The 26,551-nt window shown below is 46.7% G+C and overlaps 1 protein-coding gene across 3 annotated transcripts in view; it reads right to left on the reverse strand.

Moving 5' to 3' along the window:
• lnx1 (ligand of numb-protein X 1) overlaps positions 1 to 26,551 on the reverse strand; it is a 30,824-nt gene that overhangs the window by 1,286 nt on the left and 2,987 nt on the right. The window contains exons 2-10 of one of the 3 annotated variants that reach the window (XM_041040722.1): positions 24,276 to 24,763; positions 10,108 to 10,355; positions 7,695 to 7,850; positions 5,409 to 5,617; positions 4,892 to 5,320; positions 3,603 to 3,737; positions 2,053 to 2,230; positions 897 to 1,143; positions 60 to 218 (exon numbers count right to left, since the gene is read on the reverse strand). In XM_041040722.1, coding sequence (XP_040896656.1) covers positions 60 to 218; positions 897 to 1,143; positions 2,053 to 2,230; positions 3,603 to 3,737; positions 4,892 to 5,320; positions 5,409 to 5,617; positions 7,695 to 7,850; positions 10,108 to 10,355; positions 24,276 to 24,730 — 2,216 coding nt within the window. In that variant the 5' untranslated portion in view covers positions 24,731 to 24,763. Of the gene's footprint in view, positions 1 to 59; positions 219 to 896; positions 1,144 to 2,052; positions 2,231 to 3,602; positions 3,738 to 4,891; positions 5,321 to 5,408; positions 5,618 to 7,694; positions 7,851 to 10,101; positions 10,356 to 24,275; positions 24,764 to 26,551 lie in introns of all 3 variants that reach the window. The other 2 variants (XM_041040721.1, XM_041040723.1) reach the window with 2 other exon arrangements.

Genomic DNA, 26,551 nt, shown 5'->3' on the forward strand with positions numbered 1-26,551 from the left:
AAACAGTACAATCGTCTTATAAATTTCATGGGAAATAATAATTGATATAGGCTGAATACCTTATCCTGCCATCGTTGTAGGCCGGCGTCCCCTCAACAATAGAGCGGATAAAAAAGGATTGATTGCAATTGACCTCCTCCTGACCTCCCACGATACTGAAGCCCAGGCTGCCCGAAGTGCTCCGCCGCAGGACGATGTCTTTGCAGCAGTACAGATGCCTGCGTGAGCCAAGAGGGAGATTAAAAACACTAATCTCTCAACTTCATCTTTAAATTATATATACTGCATATCCCCACGGAGTGTGTGTGCTGGAGCTGGATTGCTGAAACCAGCTCTGCTCAGACGAAAAAGGCCTGGCTGCTCTTTGAATGAAGGTGTGACTTTTCCTCCCAGAGGATGTGATGCAATGAGAATAGTGGGGCTTCTATATCAGTCTCATACAGATAGGCCAGGGCTGAGTGAAAATGAAATTCCAATCCTTTTATTTGCACCACTGGTCCACACTACATTCCCATGGCGGCTCAGTGCTTCGTTTTGACTCCTAATCAATTCACTGTTCGGAGAGAAACACATTTTTATTTCACTTTCAGCAGGAGCAGCAGGTGTTTCTTCCTTCATTGTCTTCCTGACAGACTTTGTAGTGAGATAAATTCATATGCTAAAATCTGAGAGAAAGTTCTACTGATATAATAGTGGCGAATATTTAAAAAGTTAGTTCTGAAAGTCTAATGAGCATTCACTCCCAGCTGGCTCTGTCAAAACTTCGGTTGGAACCAGCTGGCAGAGGTCAGAGGGACCAGTGTCGGGGGTGTGTATTATACTGGGCGCAGAAACAGTGGTAGGAAAAGTATAAAAATGGATATGGAGAGGATACAGGGTGACCAAGGGGTCCTCACCGGGGTAGCTGCAGCCATGACACCCACAGTGGGGAGTAATCATCGTTAGGCAGTGGGCTCTTGGTGCTATCTGTGGGTGAGGGTGTGAGACAGGGCGGCAATGCGCACTCTTGCAGGTTTTCTTCGGGAGGACGCATCTCCAGGACCTTGAGCACGACGGGAGAGGAGGTGTTTTTCAAGTTGGCCACAGCCTCGCCTCGCGTCACCCCCGTCAAATCCACCCCGTTCACATTTAGCAAGATGTCACCTGCGGGGGAGGAAGTGGACACGTCACAGCTCATCATCCGCCCAGGTTTGCTGCCCTGATAATAGCTTTTCAAAAGACCTCACAGGACCCGGGGCTCATCATCTGCCTGTTTAATATTCAGCAGCTTCTCTGCTGAAACACAAAGGGATGGAAACCAAGCACCACCTGTGCTTTAAAAAGTCTCCCAGTGATGAAAGTGGTGCAAAGAAAAACAGACGGTACGGCCCAGCTTGCTAGTCAGCAACTCAAAGGAGACGTTTGCCTTGCGAGCATATGCAAATACAAATGAATGGTGTATTACAATACACAAACATGTTTCGTAACCACGGCGGCAGAGACAGCTGTTGCAGCCATGCCCCATATGAACATAGTTGAGTGTAATGAGAGGCATGTTTTAAGACATGTTTTAAGACGGATATGCTGAAAGGTTTTATATAAGAAAATAATTAAGTACTCCGCTAATTCTCCTCTGGAACACAACGGGTCCTGAGCACTGCTATGCTAATGTTTGTTTGTGTTTTTGTTTGAGTGTGTTAGAGCCAATTTGTGGGGCACTGAACCACAGCAGCACCACTGAGTTTTCTGCTGGATGAATAACCTTCATAATGAAACACAAGTCCTGAGTGTTCATCAATCACGCCGTCCGTTATAAACAACGTATTCATCGCCAAAGCCAAATCCATGACAGTCTGCCCATTATGAGAGCTCCACTGCTTTAAACAACAGTCAGAGACAACCACACAAAACAAATACTCCAGTCACTAAACCGGTAATTATTCTTTTACTGAGCATGACATGCTTTGTAATAAAAAATGTGAGTAATATTCTCATGTTACAGGATTGAGTGTGCAGGTGTTTAACTTAAAAAAAAAAAAAGACAACAAGAGCTTCTTCAGTCGTTCATTTTACCTTTGCGAATGGAGCCCTCCTGTCCTACCACTCCATCCGGGTCCACGTTCGTGACGTAGATGGGGAGGTCCCACCCTCGGCTGGACATGCCCCCTGCCACCGTCATACCCAGGGAGTCATATGGTTCCTTAGTCAGAGTAACTGTCTTCTCATAGCATGCAGGCTTCTGACAAGAGTCCTTCACAGGGGACAGGTGCAAATTAATGATGGCCCTTACAGTCTATACGATACTGAAGGGTCTTTACTCTGTAAAGTGCCCTGACATAATGTATGTAATTATTTGGAGCTAAATAAATAAAATTAAAAATCAAACTGAGCTGATTTGCGGTGCCTAATTTTAGAAGTAACATGGCTGTTTGTCATCACAGTGGGAGTGTGTTCATGTCCCACTGTACATGCAATGTACATGCGTGACACTCATAAGGGATGTTGTCACAGTGGAATCTTTCTTTGTGCGTTCACATTCTTTTGGACACTATAATTCAAAACCAAAACATGACATGAACTCGACTGTTACACCAAGGGCACCTTCGACAGACGACATAAACTAATTACATTTTGGAGCAGCACATTTGCATATTAATTAAGGGCTGTTTTCTCTGGGACCTGCGATATGGTAAGAGAATTCATATGGAAACTACTCATGTTGCACTATGGGAACAAGAGTCCAATGACATAGACGTAGCTTCTAATTAGTGAATGACCTCATTAGCATAACTGGTAATGTATAATATATGGTGGTTATTAAGTCGGGACATCAGGCGGCTCTTCGTTCTGTTTCCATGTTCGATACAGAGAAACTGATTAATTCATACACGTTGTGACGTGTAATTCGAGGCTGTGTGTGGGATAAGACCGTTTTTTTTTTTTTTATTTACGGGGAGTGTGTGAGTCAGACGGGGGAGGGCGAGCATGAGTAGTAATGAATAACACATGGACACATTGAGGCTGATGGGATGTAGCCTCGGTCATGTGACACATTCACACATTTCTGCAGCGCTCGCAGGAGGAGGTCACTTGCGGTCACATGACTGACCCCAGGGCAGAACACTGTCCACGCTTACTCCCTTCCTACGCAATACGCAGCGGGTTGTGCAAGTTGTGTGCTATGTTTGTAATTATGTACACCTTCACGAGGAACAGAGAGTAGACTGTAGTAACTTTTCAATTCAAAACTAGTGCTAGTGCTCTGCAAGAAAACTAATGAGCCTATTTGCCAAAATGTAGAATCTTTTTTAAGAGGATATTCAGTGTACTTCACTGGTTGGGGAAAAGATTTTGGGGGAGGATAGCGGAGGATACTCTAAACTGTGCAGGACGATAGGATGTTTTTTTTCTGTGGTGTGAAAAAAAGATGGCCGATGTGGATGCGACGGCTCTGTGAGAGGAGAAGACTGCTGGACTGCTTGAATGACATGCTCGGCTTTGATGGGAGAATAATACCTCCATGGATCATTTGCACCTGAAAGGGAATATTTATCACGGGAAGGGGAGACAGTGGAACAAAGCTCTTCTCTGTGTTCTTGTCTCTTGTGTATGTATCTGCTCACCAGTAGTGTTTGCTCTATATCCACAGGGGAATATGGGGGGGGACCATCCATGCCCCAAGGAGCTTCCTGTAAGATGTCTGGGGTAGGCAGGCAGATCTGACGAGACACTATGAAGTGGACACGCTCCTCGCTCGCCTGGAGAGACGACGGAAAGTTTGGACATGGGTTGCAAATGATTCTGAGGCAATAAACATTTTTTAAGGTTCACCAGCTTTTAGTCTGCCTGGTAAACATAAGGCTTCAGCCAGTTAGCTTAGCTTAGCACAGTTGGTAGGCAGGTTTTGTTGCTTTGCTTCCATTCTTTATGTGAATCTAAGCTAACCGTCTCATGGCTGAAGCCTTGTATTTACTGAACAGAGCGGCATCAATGGAATCAATCAGGAAATAAGTGTATTTCCCAAAAGTATCAAACCTTTCCTTAAACACCGGTCACAGGAGCATCACAGATGGAATTTAATTCACCTCCAAAGTAAAACTATCTGCATATCTACATACAACTAGACTTACAACTAGACATACAACTAGACTTACAGTAAGTACAGTAACTTTAAAAAGAAAACATGGTCAATCATAGTTTAAATTCACTGCCACCTAATAGTAACCTATTTTGAAATTCAGAGTCCTACTACTGAACTGCCAGTCCAGCCTTCATTCACACATTCACATGAAAGTGGTCCAGTAGACACGCAGACTGGCTGACTGCTTCTCTCATTCCTCTGAGATTTGCCCCCTGGTCTCTGTACTATAAAGCGGACTCCTGAGTTAGCTAGTCCGGCCCATTATTGCCTTATTTGGACTAATTTAATTTCTTCCCCGCCAGTTCTTAATCTCTGACAGAGCGTGCCGGCTCTTAGAGGCCATCTTGGCTCCGCAGAGACCCAGAAGAGCCAGTCAGACTGCTCAGACAGGAACTCCGGGCCCAGAGACCCTGCACAGTCAGCCACCAACACGCCGCAATTAACCATGATTAACAACAAACACACCACAATTGACTGGCATTAACCAGGAACCAGAGGCAGCTGCATGGCCCGGTCCATCAGGGAATCACCACAATTAAATACTATTAACTGCAGTGAGTGCAGACACAACAGCACAGTACAACACAATTAGCCTGAATCACCACAATTATCTCTAATACCTCGGAGACCCTGACTAAGAACAGAGCCTAGTTGTTTAGGGTCTGTCACAACATGTGGACTAATTTGAGTGTGGACTTTCTATAAAATGCTGCTGCCTTAGTTAAATCCATTCATTCAGATAAGAACCTACCGTAACCCTTGCTGACTGACCTGGATAAGCAGAGCAGCATGTTCTGGTGCTCCATAGCGTAGATCGTGCCCATTGATGGCCAGCACACGGTCACCAACGCACAACTGTCCGTCACGTGCCGCCAGGCCGCCCTCCAGCAGGTGAAAGATATACACTCCGTGTTCCTCTGGCCGCCTCACCAGCTTAATGCCCAGCTGCTCCTCTGGAGCGCTTTTATTCAAGACCACATGGACGCTATCATCCCTCAAGGGATGGTGGGATACGCCGTGAGACAGGTGGCCCCCGGCGCCATCATGGCTGTGCCCGTGGCCGTGTTGGTGACCGTGCGAGTGCGAGCGGTAGCGATGGCGCTGTTCTCTGAGCACGGTTAGTCGGAGGAGCTGGCACGGCTGTTTGAGGGTTGCCATGGCGTAGCAGTGGGGTACGTTGCTGATGTCAATGCCATTCACCTGAGAGGGCAACAGAGATGGGAATGAGATTAGAACTTGGATTGCTTCTTACCGACATGGGATACTACTGTCACTGTTTCTGTGATACCTTCAGGATCATGTCCCCAGGCAGCAAGCGTCCATCCCGTGCAATGACACCTTCTCTGTAGATATCCTGGATGAGGATGCGAACCAAGGGGGTCTCATTGCCACCGACAATGCTGATGGCCAGCGGCTCTGAGGGATCCACCCGCGTGATCTTAATACTGGTAACTTCACCGTCGGGTATCAGGTGATGGAGCTGAGGAAGAGCCAGCACTGAAGGAGGCGACGGGAGAGGAAGAAAAGGCTGATTTTAGTTCTATAGCACCACGACAAGAAAAAAAACTCATTTGAGGGACAGCCAAATAAAACAGGACGGGAAGTGGGAGAAAGAGAGAGCGTTGCGGAGGGGACGAGAGACACATCGAGGGAGAGAGAGTGGTAGACCGTGTTGGAGAGGTTCAGCAGTGGAACCAGCTGTCTCTACTCCCTCAGGTTAGTAAAACAAACTCGTACAAGCCAAGAGGGAAAATTTACTTGGCTGATTATCCCGCTCGATGTTTGTATCATTAGTCACATACATCTGTAGCAAGTATGCTTGGGAAAACCCTCAATTTGAAATTTCCACAAAGTTATTACTTGGGTGGGGATGTAAGAAAAGCTGTAATAAACACAGGCTTTCTGCATAATCCAACCACTGCACTGTGAAAAGGTTCACTGAAAAAGTCTGTGTTTTCCGACTGGTGTTACAAACCTCGGACGTCAAAAATTTACATTTGCATTTGTAGCAGATTTTTCTTTTCACCTTAAAAGCCGGTCAGCTCGATTCAGTTTCTATGCATCCAAACCTCCCTGTAAACTTTAATGTCTCACAGAAAAAAACGTACGTTTCTGCAGGATTTATCGCATTCTGTTGAGAAAGCTCCCCGTCCACTCGCGCTCAGTGGCGTGTTCCACTTATCAGCAGAATGACACATCCTGGACTGGACCATGTGGAGGTGGGTGGAGATCTTTTGTGACTTTTTAGGCCAACAGCCCCGGCCAATAAATGACAGAGAAGATAAATTTCTCCTCTTATTTCCTTCTCTTTGGTGGTGATGGCTCCGTGGACTGACTCCGCTCTATGGACACAGCTGCGTCTATGGCTCCACAGACTCAGTCTCTCGTTCTACTCACGTTGCACTTTCTCCATTCCAAAGTCAATATTTTGCCTTTATCACAGCAGATTGCTCCAAGGGTGGAGAGCACATTAACACAGAGACCTGCAGCTATTACGTAACCCTTCCATCTCTGCATCACGCACCCTTTCAGCCTCTGTTTCTCTTCATCCTGTCATCTCTTTATTTCCACCCGCTCCTCTGTCCATGGGGACATTACTATGCCTTTCTTTGTTTCCTTATCTCTTGATTTTTTTTTTCTTGTATCCCCTCTTCCCTCCATTTTTTTTTTCTGTATGGATCTATCCATACTTCACTGTCCACCCTCTCCGTCTATCTTTGTCTCTTCAGCAGCAGGCAATGAATATTTAATCTATTCTCTCAGCCTCCTCACTGATGGCCTCAGAGAATAATCTAGTCTCTGATCATTCGTCATCCTTCATTCTTACGCAATACCACATTCCTTCTCCTCTTCCCATCACGCTGCAGTTCTACGTCAACATTAAGCTCTCTTACACTTGGCTATATTTCCCCCTCTACCATGCCAAGGGTCATGCTGTGGATATTACATTAAATACATCTAGAGCACATTTTCATTTCTACATAACATTTTATGGATCTACCATGTCAAGAACACTGCTCTCCCCGGGGACTACTCCATCAAGTTGGTGCAAACCTGTCGACCCTGACTGTGTTGGAAGGAGAAGGAGAGGAGGAGGGGATTCAAGGGAGAAAGATGTGGAGAAGGAGAGGGATGAGATGGAGGAGGAGAGGAAGAAGAGGTGGAGAAGGGAGGGAGGGTGTCATCAGCCTCGTCTCCGGTGACCTCCTGCATCCTGTCCCTGTCCAGAGTGCCTGAGGCTACCACTCTCCCTCCTGATCGTCTCTGGTGATGCACCAGTGGACTTATGCAATGTTCAGCTGAATTATTAAAGAAACATATGCTACTGTTACGCTGTGGGCTCCCAGCCGTGTCCCACTCCTCCTGCAGCCCAGGGAACATCGCAAATACACACATTTGGAAACAACGCACGCATGTCGAGCCCTCTCTCAGGAGCCCTCTCCAGAGAATCGGAAAGTGCAGACACAGCGGTGACATCATCCAATCAGGACGCAAAACAAAATGTACAATACAAGCACAAAATGACACACCTCAAAGCAAAGACAGAGACAGATATATAGACCTGAATCCATACCTTCCTGCGGCACAGTGGAATTCCTGGCATTGTCTCTCTCCTCGGACGTCTCATTGCTCACTGCGTTGCCGCTCTTGGTCCTCCGCAGCACACTGAACGCCCGATTCAACCTCCTGAAGGAGCGGCTCCTCACGGAAGAGCGGTCAAAATTCCTGACTGCAAAGAAGCCAGGGGAGAAAGAGAGGTAGTTCAGAGATTACCTCACCCTCAACATGCCCGGACATGTCTGCATCTGCCTCCTCGCAGCCAATCAAATGCCTTTTCCGACTTCAGTGACCATTTAGACTGAAAACAGAACTGCGTGAAAACACCAACAGATCTGTGTTGATGGGTTGATGTAGGTCCAGGTTAGAAGGTTAAACACCTGTATGATCCTGGAGGTCCAGTGTGAATAATATAACCATGAGTTTTAAAGCTTAGCAGCTGCCAAAACTTTGCACAGTATTTTATAATTCTATGAAATGAGATTTTACAACTTTGATATGTTTTAATCTTCTTCCCCTTCATCTTGATGACAGTGAGATATACAGAATTTATACACTGTTCCCCAACTATTGACTGATTAGCCACAGTCATGCTATGAGGCAGTGTTTTTATAAGTGGGCTCTTGTTTGTTTTTTCATCCTGTGCAGGCAGATTCCCACTGCCAGTTTCACGCTATTCTTTAGATTGGTGATTCGGAGAGAAACTCAGAATGTTTTTTTTTTTTACAAGAAAACTCCACGGGGCGTCTTTAAAGAAAAAGTTGAACCAGGTTGAGCTTTTTTTTTTGCCAGATATTCATTCAGTATTTTTTTCTGTATCCGTTGAGTCACTCCACTGAAACTGAGTGAGGAGACAGTTTTTTTTCCTCCAGTTCAGCCTTTTCTTCCAATGTTTATTTGTTGTGCAACTTTCAACAAGCTGTAATAATGGATCTTTTTTTGTGGATGGAGGAGCTGTTTTCAACCAGTGGCTGTTTAATTAATAAACTCAGTTACATGGTTGCGTAACCACAGCAGTGATGTAACACACCGTGGACCCTAGTGACCACGTCCAAAAGAGAACCACCCAGAGAGACTCTTCTCTGGTACTTTGCTTTTCTCGGAAAAAGACAGACAGGCTGCAGGAGGCTGCAGTGGGGAGGCGGCAGGCCCAGCCCGGCTGCAGCGAGCACAGGGCAGCGAGCCTCTGCAGCACCCCTCCCTCCCTCTGCGGGCCCGGGGAGATGCGAGGGCTCCTGACAGCCACATTATTCTTTAAAAGCGCCAGTTGCTTCTGGAGCTGACAGCTTGTTCAGCAGTAGTGGCAATCGTGGTGGTGGGCGCTCAGCCGGCCGGGCCTAAAGTGCTGGTGCAGCGTCATTTGGTGTCCCCACTGTCTGTGCGCTCACGTTAGTGGGAGGGGGGGGGTGGCGGGGCAGAGAGGGAAAACGCGTGACTGCTTCCTGGTTTCACAGGTGGGAGAAATGGGAGAGCTGCAATCATGTCATTGGGCATTAACCTCAAGCTGCTCATTTCTGAGGATGCTGTGGAAACCCTCCGCCGGATCCCCAACAAGCAAGCTGCCAGGAACAGCACAGCCAGCACAGATGGACTGATGTTGGCTGAATTTTACAGATACACTGGACTGATGCTCTACATGGCCCATGGTCATGTGGGATAACATAACTGACTACCGGCGGAAAAGCAGCATCTTTTCCATCCATTTCCCGTCACAGGTGATGTCAAGGGACAGTTACCGGACCAAAGCCAGTGGTGTTCATGTGCCAGTTCCTGGGGCTGAGCTTGTCAGTCACAGCAGGATGAGACCTCGGTAAACTACAGGATAAACAAGGGAAAGCAAACAAACAAACAAACAAAAACCTTTGGAAGGGCAAAGCATGTGATGTCTACCTTTACCTTCGACCAGCACTGAAACTGTTTTGAAGCTTGGCATCCTGATCGGGACTGACAATTATAAGATAAAGATAAGATAGAACATTATTCATCTCAGAGACTGGGCTATATTTAACCTTCCTCTCCTTCCATTTCTCCTTGACTGCGTAATGTACCTGCCCTCTCCGTGACTTTCTCTCTCTGGTTCTCTTCTGTTTTCCACAAACAGAGATTTTATGGATTGGTGAAAAAAAAAAGCCAGCAGAGCTAATTGGCTGATAGGATTTCTATCAGAGACCATTAGGGAACACAAAGACTGTATTCGAGGTTGAACGAGTCTGCAGGTGTACATGTACGTTTGAACATAGATCACTGGCACCTGGTTATGACTGGGAGACTTGGTAACTGTGACTAGAAAGCTCTCGACTCTCTATTGATTTTCAATCTGTCACTCTGGTAAACAGACTCCCTCCAGCTCTCCCTCCCTTGATGGACGACTTCAGGGCAACGTCACGCGGAACTGACACACAAACGTCCGTTCGCCCACTCACACTCACTCTTCTTGGTGCTGCTGCGGGCGGCCAAGCTGGTCGTGCTGCCCGACTGGCTGTTGTCCTCCATGCTGGGGTCGAAGGCGGGGTTGACCAGACCGGGCTCATCTGACAGGAGGGCCACGGCGGCGGAGGTGGGGCCGTCGTTGGGCAGCGTGGCGATGGTGAGTTCCGACGTGCTGTCGGTGCATTCGCCCTCCTGCGAGCGTCGCTTCCTGTCCGCTGAGAGCCCATAGTGAGAGGCCCCTTTACACCTGCACACAGGGGTCGGAAGGTCAGTCTCAAACTCAAATTACACAGTTGCCATGGTGCAATTAATGTTGATGAAGTGGTGACATTGATGATTTGACGCTGCACGCTGACACCCTGTAATGAACTACACATTTAAAAAAAACAGCGTCACTAATCACAGCAGAGTGAAAGTCAACAAATTCATGTTAACATCTGAGGAAAAGGTCACATTCTCAAGGCTAATGTGAGCAGATTTCAGCGTCTCCTGCAGCCTCAGGCTTTCCGCACGCTGACCTCTGTCTCCTGCACTGGGGACCGCCTCACACAGAGACTGCTTATCTGACCTTAACGCTCAAACAGAACCTCTCTAAGATACCACACAGCCTGTAAAATAAGCTCCAACAGCAAAATGTTGTGGCAGAATATATTTCCCGGAGCTCTCGCTTAAAATTCAGACAGCAGCTGTCTGGGAATGTACCAGGAATGTCATATTTACTCTCATAAAGAGCAAAAAAAAAAAAGAAAATCCAGTTTCTGCTGCTTTCACACCGTCTTTTCTGACAATAGCTGAATCACATATAGGATGGATTTTCTCCAGGGCTGTGAATACGAGCATCCTCAACAGATGATTGAATACAAATGTAAGAAAACACTCATTAGAGGGGAGAGAGTGTGGGTAACTGACACAACATTTGAATATAAAACAGAGAATGTCTGAATGTTCTCAAAAACAAATCTAACTCCTAAGTTCCAGATGTCTCCTCGCTGTCAACAACACCACAACCACAACACATTTACAGAGTCTCTCACACACACAGACACACACACCCGTGTACATACTCATGCCCATATTATGCTACATGCCATAAAAGGCTTTTCATACCTACAATATTAAATTGGGAATGTTTGTGTGTGAATTAAAGATATCCCTACAGAGCAGGGTATTGTATTGTTGGAGAATTTTCCTCCATCTGTAAGCCATAAAGGCTTTGAGCTGATGCTTCATCAGAGGCAGGAATAACACTGGCTTGTCTCCCCGGCTGTCTCTGCGGAGCCATCAGCACAAACATTAACTGGGTTTTAATGAGCTGGATCAAACCCAAGCTCCGCTTCAACAGTAGCTCAGGAAAACAAGAGGAGCAGCATCCGTTCTCCGGTGCTGTACGACGTAAGACGGGCCGGGTACCGCTGGATCTTAAATGACAGCTGTTAGGCTAGAAAATAGAGGTTAAGTAACAGCAAGGTAAAATGGTGGCCATCACTGCGGAGCCACAAAAGAAAAAAACAAAAAAACAAAACGGCGATGCTGTTAGAGCCCAGGGAGGCCACTGGCCCCCTTTCAGGGCACCACATCACTGGAAGCAGCGTTTTGTCTCAATAACACAGCTGTCGGGCCGGGTCATGCACTCTGTCCATATTTCATGGGGAAAATCATTTCATCCTGAAGTGGGTTTTATATCTCACTTGTAGCCACAAGTCAGACTCTGAGATACAGCATTACACCAAGCTGAAGAAGCTATTGATCTCACTCTGAGCTCTGTGACATAACACTGCGATTCAGTGCATGTGTCTCTGCACGTGTGCGCGTTTGCGTACCTGTGTGTGTGTGGGCAGTGCCGCTGTGAGTTATTCTTGTTCATTCGGTTAGTAAATTGAATGCTATCAAGCATGTCCATACACCAACATACCACTTAACTGAGTGAAGTGGTCGAATGGAGCAATATTTCAATCAGAGGCGAGGGCAGCGCTGCAGTCTTGAGGGGGCAGAAGCTTTCCCTCGTGTCACTCACCATCAATTAGAAGAATTAAAGCCGAGCGCGGCTTGAAAACTCTGCTGGTTCTCACACACAGCCGTCAGCGAGTTGCAAAGAACAGCAGCAACGCACCAGTATACACAGGTGAAGGAGTACCTGTACTGTATGTAGGTTCATCATGGAGCAGCGCTGATTGAAACAGTTGCTGCCTTTTTTAGGCGCTTGCATGGCACTGCTGGTCCGCTGACTGTATGGAACCGAAGAACAACATTCCTCTGTTTCACCGAGGGTAGTGGAAAATGGAAAACCACAGTCAGTCAGCGGAGATGGGCAAACACGGTGGAATACAGGTTCATTCAGTTACATAAATCTTACAGACCACCCAAAATTTCAGAATCATGTCTGTCCAAGCACTAATGAATGCACACTGCTCAAAGACTTTGAGTCGGAGCGGCTGTCCGACTGCGGAGGATCTTAAGGGTTTCATTTCTACAACGTACTGCGATTCCAGGGAGAGAATAAAGATGATAAAAACCGAAGAAGAAAAACATATTTAAAGCTGTCCCAGTATGAGCAACAACAGATACAAGTTGTAGCTTTTGATTAGTCACAGAAACACAAAGGCCATCACAACACAGAGTCTCTGAGACGGCAGCGCACAGCCATTGTTAAGCATGCCACTGGTTTATTAGAGGCTTTCTCTCCCGTTAATTAAAATCTCCTTCCTCCGGGGGGTAAGAGCTGCCTTAAAGCCGTAGCCATATCGCAGCTGCTTAGACTTTTAATGTTTGAGTTTTAACGTTTCAGGACAGAGTCTGTGCTGCCTGAGGTTACAGGCCCGGGAAGCACGACAGAAACCCCTTGTCCTTCTCACCAGGGTGGTCTTGGAGCTTCAGAGCCAAGGTAAGTGAGCCAATTAAGTCTGCACACCGGAGAGGTGAAGACATCCACACACACACACACACACTCTCCCTGCTTATTTTCTTCCTTCTTTTCCTTTTCCTTCTTTTCTTTCTGTCGTAAACAAACATTCGTTTGTGTTTAATGATGGAGGTTTGAGTGCTTATGCAAAGCCTTTACTCTCGGAGCATCATTTTTCAGGGGATGATCACTGAGCTTAGAGGATCCTCATTAGCTCGGTAGCATCCTTGTCTCGGTCGGCACAGCCTCAGTTATCACATCATCTCTCTATAACCCCGGGATCTGCGGAGAGATAAAGAGCGAAGACACCTAAACGTCCTCGGCTCTCTCTCCCCCTCCTCCAATAAGAATTACCCATGATGCTTTCGATGACATGGTGGTCGTGGCGGATCGCCCTGGCTGTGACACAAAGCGCCTTGTTCTTCTGATGTGAAATAAACACCAGCTCACGACTCATCAAAGCCTGTGAGATTCTCCAATCCTCTTTAGGGGTGAGTGGATTATCCTTCCTAACCCAAATACTCTCCCCGCTCCCTGACTGCCACGGACAATCGTGTTGGGCCACACTCTGCACACAGCCCAAATTACCTCTGCTGAGGTGACAGTTCCAGGTCAGACAGTCAGACACCAAACTGTGCCACGTCTCAGTGCAAACCGTCACATGCAGCTGGCATATTAACACAATATAATATTGCAAATGGCTTGGAATCCAAAGCAGTGACAGCCAGCTGCCCTGCGTATGACCCACAGTCTGAGTGACTTTGCTTAGGCAGGCTCTTCTTCCTGCGTCCTTATCAATCTGAAACCATCCGCAGGCAGCCGCCCCTGACGAGTTCAGACGCCGGCAGCCAACTTTCCGACGCTCTTGAAGACACACCGGCAACACCTGACATTTAAGAACCCGAGAGAAAAGGAAAGAGTCTTTGGTTGCACTGTTGAGCCTGGAGGTAGCCTGCAGGTTTTTCTCATAGAAGAATGTGTGACATACAACAAGTGTGTGTGATACCTGGGAGGTTTCCCTGTGCGACAGAGAATGTGAGAGAATATTAAAAGTGACAGAATGTGTGTTGAGATTATTCTGGGCGCACTAATGAATATGGGAATGCACAGACGCAGTTGGTGCAAATATTCAATGGCTTCTTAGTCACTCTGATCTATTTTGAGCACAGATGCTCCCTCACCCCCGCCACATTTGGAGCTAAAATAAAATCCTGTGGACGAAGAACATATCTAAACTTACATCAAAAAAATTCAATCTCACAAATCATATAAGAAAAGTCTGGAAGGCCCTCTATTTCCTGTTGCTCTCATAATAAACACAAGTGATGCTCAGGAAACAATCTGCAACGGACCCCGGCTTTGCTCAGCATCTAATCCAGCTGAGTCAAGGATCTTTGGCTGAGACACATCAAGGAGCAACTCGCTTCAGGCCGGAATGAGCAGGAAATAAAAAACGACAAAAACACTCTGGAGAAACACCTGTGGCCCTGCGACTGCTGGTGCACTGAATTTATGTTGATTCACAGTTGGGTCTCATGCCAAACACATAAAGTAAAGTTTAATTGGGATGGAGTGCTATCTATCTATCTATCTATCTATCTAGAGAGAGAGAGGGAGAGAGAGAGAGCGACATAAAGACAGAGTAATCCAGTTAATGACGAACTACAGGAGTGTTAATCAGAGGATGTGCTGGTGTGTTGATTGGATCCGCCTGCTGTGAGGGGTAATCCCATCTGCTGCGTGGGGAGGGGGGTGCGACCGCAGCTGGAGGGGACGCTCTCTGCTGTGGGAGGAAATTTTGGCTGAGCTCGTTTCCAAAGACAGATCTGCTAAACTGAAGTAGGAGGCGAGGTTTGGTTGGGTGTGACTTTCTTACAGCCTTTGAAGATGAACGCATACAGAGACAGAAAGTGAATGTGTACAGCGGCCCACACAGCACATAAATCCTGTCTTTATGTTTGAACTTTCCATTGTGCTCCTGAGCGGTGAGCAGTGGCTCAGCAGGTTTGGCGTGTTTCATGCGTCTGTGCGTTTACGCGTGCAGAGACGGGGCCTTGCAGCCAGCGCTGTCTGAGCCGAGTCAGCCTGTTAGAAACCGCCCGTACTCTGAGTCATGGTTTTTTTTTTTTTTTTTTTTTCGGCCGATCAATATGTGCGATCATCGGTTGAGCCCCGACCTCATGATCAGGCTGGAAGGACATTCACGCAGCATTTACTGTGTCGGTGTCTGGTTTCAGCCAAGAGGGCGATCTCACACTATGTTTGTCAACAGAGAAGAGCACAGGAAGTACTGGAGCTGATTTATTTACTGCTTGGCGGCTGAGCCGGAGCTCAGCTTTCTAATGCACCGTACATATGTCCACCTGAGCAGTGGCTGTTTTCCAGCCCTGCAGTGAAATGCTACGTACACTTCTCTCGCTGAAGTGCAGACAACTCTAACTGTAATTCCCTCTACACTACAGTACGTGATCACAGAGAATCCCCACTAGGCTGCTGTCCCACATTGCTCTTGGCACCTTTCAGCCTATATCTCTCACTCTACGCCACACTGGCCCTTGGCAGTGTCCTGGTTTCTCTACCTCCACGTGCCATGGTACAACTGCCTGAAACACAGCCAGCACTGGTCAGCCCAACCCAAAGCCCCGGCGCTCAGTAGGGCAGTGTTCACGTGAAAGATTAACTCGGCAGCGCTCTCTCCCCTCTGCTGTCAGTCACAGCCCGCTGGCTCCCCGCTCTGCAGGGCGCTCATATGGAACCTCTCCTGCAGATTAGCTTGCCGCAGACAGGGGACGGCAGAAAATATTCCATGTTAAACACGTCAAGCCTCAACGACCCCAAACAGCGGCCAGACTGACAACTGTTTTCACAACACACTGATCTTCTGTGATATGGATTAGAAAGTAGGGCGCTTGATGGAAATGATTCAGCACGGATGTGAGAGTGCACTGTCCTCCACCCCCCCGGGAGACAAATACAATATGTTTAGGTTTAGTAAAGATGCATTTACTATAAAACATACACAGCTCAGTTCCTCCTCTCAGCCTTCAAACCTTCTCTAACACCTGTTCACCTTGCCCGTGTGCTGTATTTCTGCTTTAACAGAAACATACTTGAGTGAAAGGCTCTGCTTAAGCAAACACTTTGACCTGCTCCTCACTTCTCTCATGAATAAATGAATCCATGCATAATTCATCTGCTCCTTCCTCACTCTGTATTTACACACGCATTGTGCGCATTTCAATTACACATCGTAAAACGTGTGCTGCGGTTTGTTATTTCATGCTATTTGTTTTATGTGAAGTGTAATGTGTAATATGAAATGTACGTGTTCATCTGTTTGTTTGTCAACAACTTCACTCCGTCCTCTACATGTGTCCTTGCCCCATGTTTCCTTTCATGTTTGATGTTGTGTGCAGTGCACACAGTTGCTTCGTGTTGACTTGGTCCACCCATGCATACAAATGCTCCCATGATGGAGCCACTGAATCTGCTTCATAGTGTAAATCCCGTAATCAAATAATTAAGATGATTTAATGTTATCTCCTTTGGAGAGCAGTGCGAGTTGCTCAGGAGGGTAGAGGGAGGGTGTTAGCCTGATTTTTATCTCTCAGTCACTCTCCCCCCGGCATTCCCTGTATTTCTGGCCTGCTAGATACACTGAGACAGGGAAAGCTGCCTCGCCACAGACCAGGGATTAATATTTAATCCAAACAAAAGTCTAATTAGTGAAGCCTACCCCACACTTGAAGCAGCTATGAGGCCAGAGAGGGCATGGCACGGTGCACTGCCTTTGACTTGAGACGGACCCGGCATAAACTAATGACTGGCATTGTTCAGATCCAGCGAGTGCGTGGCAGGCGGGCGGCTAATCCTGTTAGGATGCGTCCATGCCGAAGATGTCCGGAGCACTGGGACTGCGCACGGCTCTTGGTGATCAAACACCTCCTAGATGAGGGCTGAAAGGACGGAAGCTAAGCTAATCATAGTGTTTAAGACATCTCAGCCCAGGCCCCAGAAATGAACACAGATTAATCATTAATGCTCTACAGCACTGCACTGTGATTATCAGGGGAGGCCACGTGGGCTGGGGGAGGGAATAAACAAGGTCTCATGGTGTGTATATAAAAAAAATAAAAATAAATAAATAAATAAAAATCACAATCTAGGTGCTCTCCTGTGTGTGTCACTGCTGCGTTTGTATTGGTTGGTGCTGACAGAGTAAAATGTCAGTACCTATATTAAGCATTTCATCACAGAGGAACACTTACTCTCCCCTTGTATTCTTAGTCCCATCCACACCCTGTGTACAGTCAGTGTATACAAGCCTGCGTATGTGCGTTTGTGTGTGAGCAGGTCAGATCGCAGACACTCGTTGATGGGTTTCAGAAAAGAAATATCTGAGGGAGCAAAAGATGAGTGGAGAGAGTGAGCAGGAAAAACAGAGGCAGGCAGAGACGGTGGACACGCAGGGGGGAGCCGGAGGCTGCTCTGCTCCCGTCAACAGTATGGATAAAGACAAATGGTGTGCCACTGCTCTCCAGCCAGGCAGAAAAACACCACGTCCGCGTTTGTCTGCTCCTGGTTTCTCTCTCTGTCATGTCATAATCGGCGGAAAAAAAAAAAAAAAACCCTCACTGTCACAAGCACAAAAACACACTCCCCCACACACACACACACACACAGACACACACACTCTGCCTGAATATCAATATTTCTCACGTAGTGGGTTTGAGTCAGGGAGAGATCGGATCATTTTTATTTACAAGCAACCCCTTCACTGAAATGGCCCACATTGCCATCACCATGGCAGCCGTATGTATGGCCAGATGGAAGGCAGGCACAGGAAGTGACCTTATACCCTCCTGTCTCCTCTCCTTTCGGCTGTACTGCTCATCCACTTCATTTCCTTTCTCACTGCATCCTTCTCCTCTTTGTTTTCCTTCTGCTTCAAGTCAAATGTGAGTATTTCATCTCTGCTACCTCTCCTTGGCCCTCTTCCCTTGTCTCCTCCCCTCTCCGGCATCCATGGCCGTCCAATATGGGCTCTTGGTGTCTGCAGGAGCTAAAGCCCCACTCAGTGGAGAGAGCATACAATGAATTGAGGGGATTTGCGAGGCTCTCCATTGTTCCATGTATTCATGCCGTATAATGGGACGTTTCCGTCAGGCTGGAGAGAGGAGAGCGGTAGTGGAGCTCAGGGATCAGAGAGCCCCGGCTTCACATGGAGCTGCTGGTTATAGTCAACAGTCACTCCCACACAGGGAGACTCCAGGGGCCAATACAGAGCAGAAAACACAAGTTCAGAGGAAGAGGAGCCAAACTGCAAAGAGAGTGTGTTCATTCACTGAAACATTCACTGATTTCAGCTTCTAAACTGTGAGGATTTGCTGCTTTTCTCTTTCATATCACTGTAAACTGAACATACTTGGCCTCTGAACTGTTAGCAGGACAAAAAGACAACATAAAGACATCACTGTGAGCTCTGTGGAATTGTGATTTCCAACATAAACGATTAATATTAACTGAAAGTCGTGAACTGATCAGTCTTAGTCGCAGCCCTGATGTTGACACGCAGGGGAAGAGGTTTGTTTCAGTACCCGACATGCTGTCCATCTGTGTGTTTACGGTGATATAACGTTGCTACTGATTAAATATTCATTAAAAGGTTGTGAGAATGTGCACCAACAGGTGTGGCTTTATGTTATGTGTTATTTTATGTACTGATGGTGATTTTGTTTATATCAAATATGATAAAGATGGCGTGTACGTAACAGATTGTGTACAGTGTGTGGAGCAGATGAGAGGCGAGAGTAGCCAGCTTTGAATTTTTAACGCTGAGGTAAAAAGTCTTTTCCACAAACACACACACCGCAGCTACAACTGTCCATATGCTCGGCGAGACTCACGCACACCGTGTTTAAAGGCTACAACCGTGAGCTTAACGCGTGCTGACATTTCTGCTCAAATCAATACAGACACGCTCGCACATGCTGCTGAAGAGAGAGAGAGAGAGAGACAGAGAGAGGTAGAGAGGGAGAGGGAGAGAGAGAGAGGTGCCATGCTGCAGTGCTGCTCTGAAGCATCCAAACTGTCCTGAACAGCACAAAGCTCTACCTGCTGGTTCCACTGCATCCCAGTGCCACAGCACCCAGGGACCACAGCATCAGGACGCCATCCTCTGCCAGTTTACACAACTTAGAGCCACACTTTAACTCTCACGATCAAAATGTAAACATAGCAGGTTACACACACACACAAACACGAATGAATGTAGCACATAAACAAATGGCTGACTGAAGTGAAAGACATGCACAGTAACACAAACGAAAAGCCGGAGAATGGACTGTTGATGGGAGGGGAGAGATGGGGTGATGATGGTGAGAGGGATGCAGGTGGAGGCTGAGTGCTGAGTGTACTCACAGCTCAGAATAGAGGATGTGCAGGTTGCCCAAATTGTCTGTGTAGTTGGCCGGGCTGAGCCAGGGCAGGACCAGCAGCAACAGAGCCTTCATGGTCAACGCTCGGCTCTTTTGCCTCTCTTTCCACCTTCTGTCTTCCCCTTCTGCACTGAAGATCTCCCCTCTTCTATTCCCCCTTCCTCCCCCTCCTCCCCCTCCAATTCTCCGAACCTGGCCGTGCTGACCCACCCCCCCTCCCGCCTTCCTTCTCCAGAGGCGCTCTCGGATCCGAATTAATCCTTCACTTCCTACCTTTTCACCCTCTTTCTTGCCTTCCCTTGTTTCCCCCTCCCGCTCTCTCTGCCTGTGTGAGTTTCTTCCTCTGCCTCAGGCTGGCTGCCTGGTCATCTCAGCTGCAGAGGCAAGCGGGCCAGTTGCCAGAGGTTGAAGACGGAGCGGAGGAGGAGGAAGAAGCAGCAGAAGCAGGTGCAGAGGAGAAGTCCCGTTGTGGCACAGGAGGAAGAGGAGAAAGTGCAAGAAGAAGAGGAAGGAGACCCATGCAAAGGTGGCACATTTGGAATACAATTTGAGATGTGCAGCCCCTTAATCTGCTCTGGGCATTGGCGAGTTGTAAGAGGATTTGCGCTCGTATGCGTGTGTGTGCATGTCTGTTTCCCCCGGTGTGTGCGTGTGTGAGTGCGCGCGTGTGTATGTCAGAGAGAACAGCGCAGGCTGTGACTTATACTGCAGCAGAAACCACTGAGGGGGGAGCTGGAGCAGACCAAACAAAGACATGAGGCGGGGGGGAGGTACCTGGTGCCGCTCTGATTGGCTCTGCCCTCTCCACACGCGTACACACACACACACACACACTTACACACGTACAACCTCTGCATTCACCTCCCACTGCCTGCACATACGTTGGCCCGTGAAGGGGAGAACGGGTGGGGGGGAGGGTGGAGAGAATATGTTGCCTCCAAACCCTCACCCCCTCCTCTCCAACGATGGACTGCTCCCTGTGCTGCAGATTGGTCTGATCGCTCAAAGGAATCTGCCTACATGTGTGGAAAAAAAAAAAAAAAAAAAGACAGAGCATGACCAAAACACACCGACAAATCAATATTCTCTGCAGGGATGGAAGCTTGTTATACTGAGTGACATGAAAGAGAAAGACGGGTACAAAAAAAAAAGAAAAAGAAAAAGAAAAAAAGAGGATTTGGACTGTAGCATTGTCTAAATGCACATTTCATTCACTCAGTCATTCATTCATGCATTTACACATTCATTCATTTTCTGAATATACAGAAATAAAGTGAAAGAAAAAGGGAGAAAGGTTAAACCATTCTGTCATCACCACCTGTTCCGATTGGCTGCGGGAGGCTGTGGGAGAGGTGTGTGTGTGTGTGTGTGTTGACGGCCTGCGTGTTGGTGACTGGCATTGAACTGAAGGTTTGATTTGATTCTGAAGACAGAGGCAGGATAAATTTAAACTGCTAATTGCAATGAGCTTGTTTGATGTGTGTGTTTTTTATTTTTTCCATCCTTCTCTGGCTCTTTCATCTGTCTTCAGACTGCCAACCCTCTCCATCTTTTTTCTGTGGTAAACACAGGGCAGGAGGGAGAGATGGTGGATGAACACCTTAGAATATGAAACACCGCAGCACCTCTAATCTATTTTCATTCCATCCTGTCAAATCTCACTCTTGATCCATTTCCCACTATTATTTATTTTAGTCCATTTTATTTATACCCAAATCGCAAATTTGTCTGAGCACTGTTCTCCTTTTTGTGACCTTTATTTCCATCTTTTCATTTGCTCTCTTCTTTTCCTTTACTTGTTTTCCCTCTTTTTTACCTTCTTTTCCCACTGTTCCCCAATTTTCATAGCGCTGAGCTGTCTGCTGCCCTCGAGAAAGACACTTAACTGGTGTAAACACCCTGTCTGAATTAATATTTCATGGATGGAGGTAGTGTGGTTACAGGCTGAATTTGTCTTTGTGTGTGTGTGTGTGTGTTAATGCTTGCATGCGTGCATACTGAGGCATAAGTTATCCTGTGGTATTTACAGTACGCACAGCAACAGGACCACAGGACAGGCAGGAAATGGAAATGTAATTGGATTGTGACAGGATGCAGTTTGTGAACAGAAACCAGTCTGCCCCACAGGAGTCGTTTCATACGCTACAGCATTAGCTCGCACTCACAAAAGCACCATCGTAACATACACATATATACTCTCACGACGTTTGTCACAACTTATGTGCAGAACACAGCACATGGAGGAACTAAACGCTGACAGGTAAGCAGGCAGGTGCAGATAAGAGACTTTAACGAGACAATGACCAAGGATTACGGACCGAGGCCTAAACAGCACGAAGTACATGCTACAATCTGGCAGTGTGCAGATGGAAGAGGCGGGTTTAAATACTGGCTGGGCGACTACTGAAACTGGGAACGCGTGTGAATGGGTGGGGGAGGTCAGGTGACTGGGACAGGAGGGAAAGTCAGAGGGCTGAGGAATGACAACTGACAGAGTTCCATGTAAACGCAGGAGCCTGAGGGAGGGAGGGAGGGAGGGAGGGAGACTGTGGCTGACTGGAACTGTGACTGGGCAACGTTAACAAGACCAGGGCTGAGATCATGGCACCATTACTCCTTTTCATTTCCCACTCACAGGAGTTAATGGCTCACACTGATGTGAAGTCAAAGTAGTATGTAAACAAGTCTCCCGACCGGACAGGTGTTTCTATTATTTTGTCCAACTCATTTATATCAACGAGAATACGATAAATAACAGAAACACCTTCTTAATCTAAAGTACCTCTTAATCTTTCTCACTCAGTTTCTGTCTGCATCTCTCAAACAAACACAAGCAGCAAGGTCACACACACACACAAGGTAACCGGCTTCGCTTAAAAAACAGAATTCAATTATAGGAACCGCCAGGATTTGTCTTTTTTATTTTTTTCCTTTTCCAAATATTCGCAGAAGCTTTGAAGAATTCCTCAGTGGGCTTTGAAAATGTGCTTGAAAACAAGTACGTTTTCACAAAAAACAAGAAGAAGAAAAAAGAAACACAATCGTGCTCAAGGCAGAACATCAGTACAACGCACACACAGAACTCAGAGTAAATTAACTTGATGAATACACAAAAAATCTAAGACTGAGAAGAATGCAGAGCAGAGGAAACCTGTTTCAGGGACTGCCTGCCCGCACACACGTGTTGCTACATGTAACTGGCATGAAAAAAAGAACAGAGAATACCTGTGTCGGGGGAGGATCTCTGACTAAATTCAGTACAAGCCCTCACAGGACAAAATAACAAAGTCAACAACAAATACCACTGATCACAGAGTTAAGATTTTCTTCTTGATTACAGCAGATGTGTCCAGAAAAACTATTTCTCCACCCAGAGGCCAGTAAAGGTCACAAGTGACTGGATGAGTATGAAACCAGCTCCGCCCAGATGGTCGGCTGCCTCAGCCACTACAGCTCCTGACTCTGTGCCAGATTCTGTGGCACAGCCAGAGCCATCATGGGCACCAGAACACACCCGCAGAAAGATACGGCCGGGAAAGAGTGGTGTCACACGCAAGAGCCGTAAAGCTTCTGAGCATGTTAGGGCACACGCGACATGTGGTTGTTTGTTCTCAGGGCCTTGTTGCCATGTTAGTCACCATCATGTTGAGACTTATTAGGAACAACATGCATGACCCTGTAAGATCAGACTTTGGTGGAATAGGATTTTGTCTGTGTAGTGGTGTAGTTTAACTTGTGTACAGTCTATTCCAAGGTGCAGTGAAGTTTTTCTGCTAGCTGCACCAACACCTTAGTATAAGGTATATACTTTAAATACTGTAAGGTTTTCCCTTAGTTTGTCACCAGTCCAAAAAGCCCAGCAAATAGGTGGCCGACAACAATATCCAGCATTCTTAAACAACAACTGTTCAACCAGAGAAACATTTACTCCACTGGACCGTGGTCCAATGAGTCAACAGCAGAATAGAAATGTTGAAATTGGTGTTTCACTGAAACCTTTTCACATCCTTGCACACGATGTGTAGAGTTGTCTCTCTGGATGTGGCCTCTGACCTCCACAGATAACACCTGTGGGAGAGCAGCTGAATCCCTCTGTGAGTCGGCCTCAGAGCTCCACACCTCATTATAAAATCCACACTACGAGAAGGAGAAGACTTGGCAGCTATGGAGTGATGAAGAGGAAAAAGGCAGGAAAGAAGGTGTAAAAGGAGAGGAGCCAGAAGAAATTGGCATATGTCTCGGTGGTTTGGAAATAAGACAGAGGGAGGGGGCAGAAAATAAAAAACTTTTTAAGTTTAAGGAGATTTATGCAACTTGAGTTTCTGTAAAGTGCAAATGAACAGGAAACACTTTGCTGCCTGCGTGTGATGTGTGGGGAGATGCACTAATTATCCCAGCGGCCTGTGGGCTAGGGGAGTGTTAATGAGCATTAATGAAAATGGACCCAGACTGAGAGAGACCAAAGTACTGTCTTTTAATGATATATACACAGAGAAGCTGGGCCTAGTTTAGATGAAAGCCTGGTCGGTGGAAGAGCTCTCCCCTTTGGGACTGGAGCTATGGGTTAATGACAGCGGGCAGAAGAGGGCAGGAAACGGAAAGTGTGTGTTTACTGCAGGTCACTGTAGTTTTTGCCAGACAGCAAGAATAAATAAGAGACAGTAAAAAATTAAAAGCTCAAGTTGTCGCTTACTTACTCATAAAAGCACTGATTGTATCTCGGTTTCTTTAGTGGAAATACACAGTTAAGGGTCAATAAATGTTTCCTGATACAAAGTGCTTTTATGATGGTAGTGTGGGGATAAACCAAACCGTGCGTCTGCCATCCTACCTGCCCTTGATGTGGTCTTGCAGTTCACCACGGTGCATTATTTCAGTGCAATGGTCAGTGAAGGGACAAGCCACGGTCAGCTTGTCCAGCAGCTTGTGCACCAGCAGGCTGGGCTTCCTGCAGCTCTGCAGCATGAGGGGCGTGCGGCACACGGGGCAGAAGTCGCTCTCCAGCAGGAAGCTGGTGAGACACTCCTGGCAGTAGGTATGTCCACAGGGCGTGTCCAGCGGCCTGATGAGCGGCTGCAGGCAGATGTGACAGACGAGGTCATCGTCCACCTCGTCCTTGTAGATGTACTCGTGGTTCTCCTCCAGCTGATGGCTGTGGCCACATTCCTGACAAAGGTCAGGGGGCGGAGACAGTAGTCCATAGTCCGAGGGGGAAAGAGGTGGTGCCGATGCTTCAGCCATCGCCGTGGCCCCTTCAGGCTGTATCCTCTCCTCCTGGATGCTCATTTGGACTCAGGATGTCGTTAGCAGCATCTGTGGCTAAATATGTGAGGAAAAGAAACACAGTGTTGGAAGAAGTACTCAGATTATTTAAGTAAAAGTACAACAGTGAAAATACTCAACAAATAAACAAATAAATGTCCTGAATTCAAAGCCCCACTCGAGTACACATACTGAAATATTACAGCATCAGCAAAAGCATTAAAAGTAAACTAACTGGCTGAGCAGTAACATGTCCCCTGTGGATGGGATATTATTAGATATGACAGTTAGATTGTTAAAACTGGTTGTTGATGATGGATGGATCAGCGAGGATGAATCAGAGGGGTCTTATGACGATTAATGAGGTAGAAGAGGAGAAAAACAAAGTAATGATATGCAAATTTCGATTTCGTTTTCTTGGACTTTTCCTTAATCTTTGATTTTTTTTTTGTGAAATAATGGATTATTTAAGGACACGGACAAGAAGGAAGGAGGAATTTATAGAGAAAATGCCACAGAACGGGTCACAGACCACGAAGGTTTGGACGATTTAACGTTTAAGAGTGCGTTGAAGAAATCTGAATCTAAAATGTAACCAGCAACTCAATCTGTCAGAAAAATGGAGTAAAAAGTGCCGTATCTCTGAAATATATTGGAGTAGAAGTATGAAGTGGCACCAGATGAAAACACTGATCTTCTGTGGATGCAGGTACAAGCACCTCAAAACTATACTTGAGTAAATGCACAGCAGACATATTCATCATGTGAAGTAAACAGGGAGTGAAAATATTCATAAGCTGTTTGCTGTTTTTGCTGGAGCAGAGCAGGAACACTGGGATCCCCTCCTTCTCTTTCACTCACACACACACACACACACACAGCAGCACAAGATGTGTGCAGCAGTCCTCCAAATTTTCTTTTTCTTTTCTTTTCTTTTCTTTCTCCTCTGGCACTGAAAAGAGATCTCAGACTGCTGAGATTTCTTCTGTGGATGCAGGAACATCAATACCACTCATATCAGCAGCAAGTGTAGAGACAGACAGACACAGATAAGTCTCCAGCCCTCACTCAGTGTAATGCACGACAAACACGCATCACTGTTAATCCACTGTGGGATGTGACATCATTTCAAACACGCCAAGTTGTTGTTTTTTTCCTGCCACATAGGTTTACTTTGTGCTCGACGCTGCGAGCGTGCCAGCGTCCACGTCATATCCAAAACGGGCAGAATCCTCGAGCACATGGACACGAACAGATGGGCTCAGTCAGACACATCACCTTGGCAACAGCCATCTTGTTGGCTCTCCTCTCGCTTTGTTTCTGGACCCACTATTGGGTGTTGGCCGCTTAATGAGACACTAGATCTTGTTAAAAAAAACAAAAAAAAAACAAAACAACAACAAAACTTGTGCCTGGAGTCTACAAAATACAAATTTAATCGAAGCATTAGTTCTATTTTAATTGGACACATTCCCACACTATAAATAAAACCCTCGCAAACACTAGACTTTGATGTGCGTCCCAATATGCTAATATGGCCCCGCTCATGTACAAGTATATACAAATCCGCAGAGTAACCACCAAGTTAAAACAAACACATGCGCAGTGTGAAGATGGACTGTGGTGAGCTGTGACAGCCATGAAAGCTCAGTGTCTTTGGTGCGTCTGGGAGGGGAAGGCTAATAAGAAGAGGCTGAGCGGTCTTAACAAAGATGAACTTTCCCACTGAGAGCTTGCAGTAACGCGGCTGATTCATCACACGCTGTGGCACCTGCTGCGTCTGAGGTCCGGTCTGATCTATGGAGCAGAGCACTTTCATCACTGCACAGGAAAAGATGTGTAGAG

Source organism: Toxotes jaculatrix, chromosome 6 (genome assembly GCF_017976425.1).
Source record: "Toxotes jaculatrix isolate fToxJac2 chromosome 6, fToxJac2.pri, whole genome shotgun sequence".
NCBI classification, from domain to species: domain Eukaryota; kingdom Metazoa; phylum Chordata; class Actinopteri; family Toxotidae; genus Toxotes; species Toxotes jaculatrix.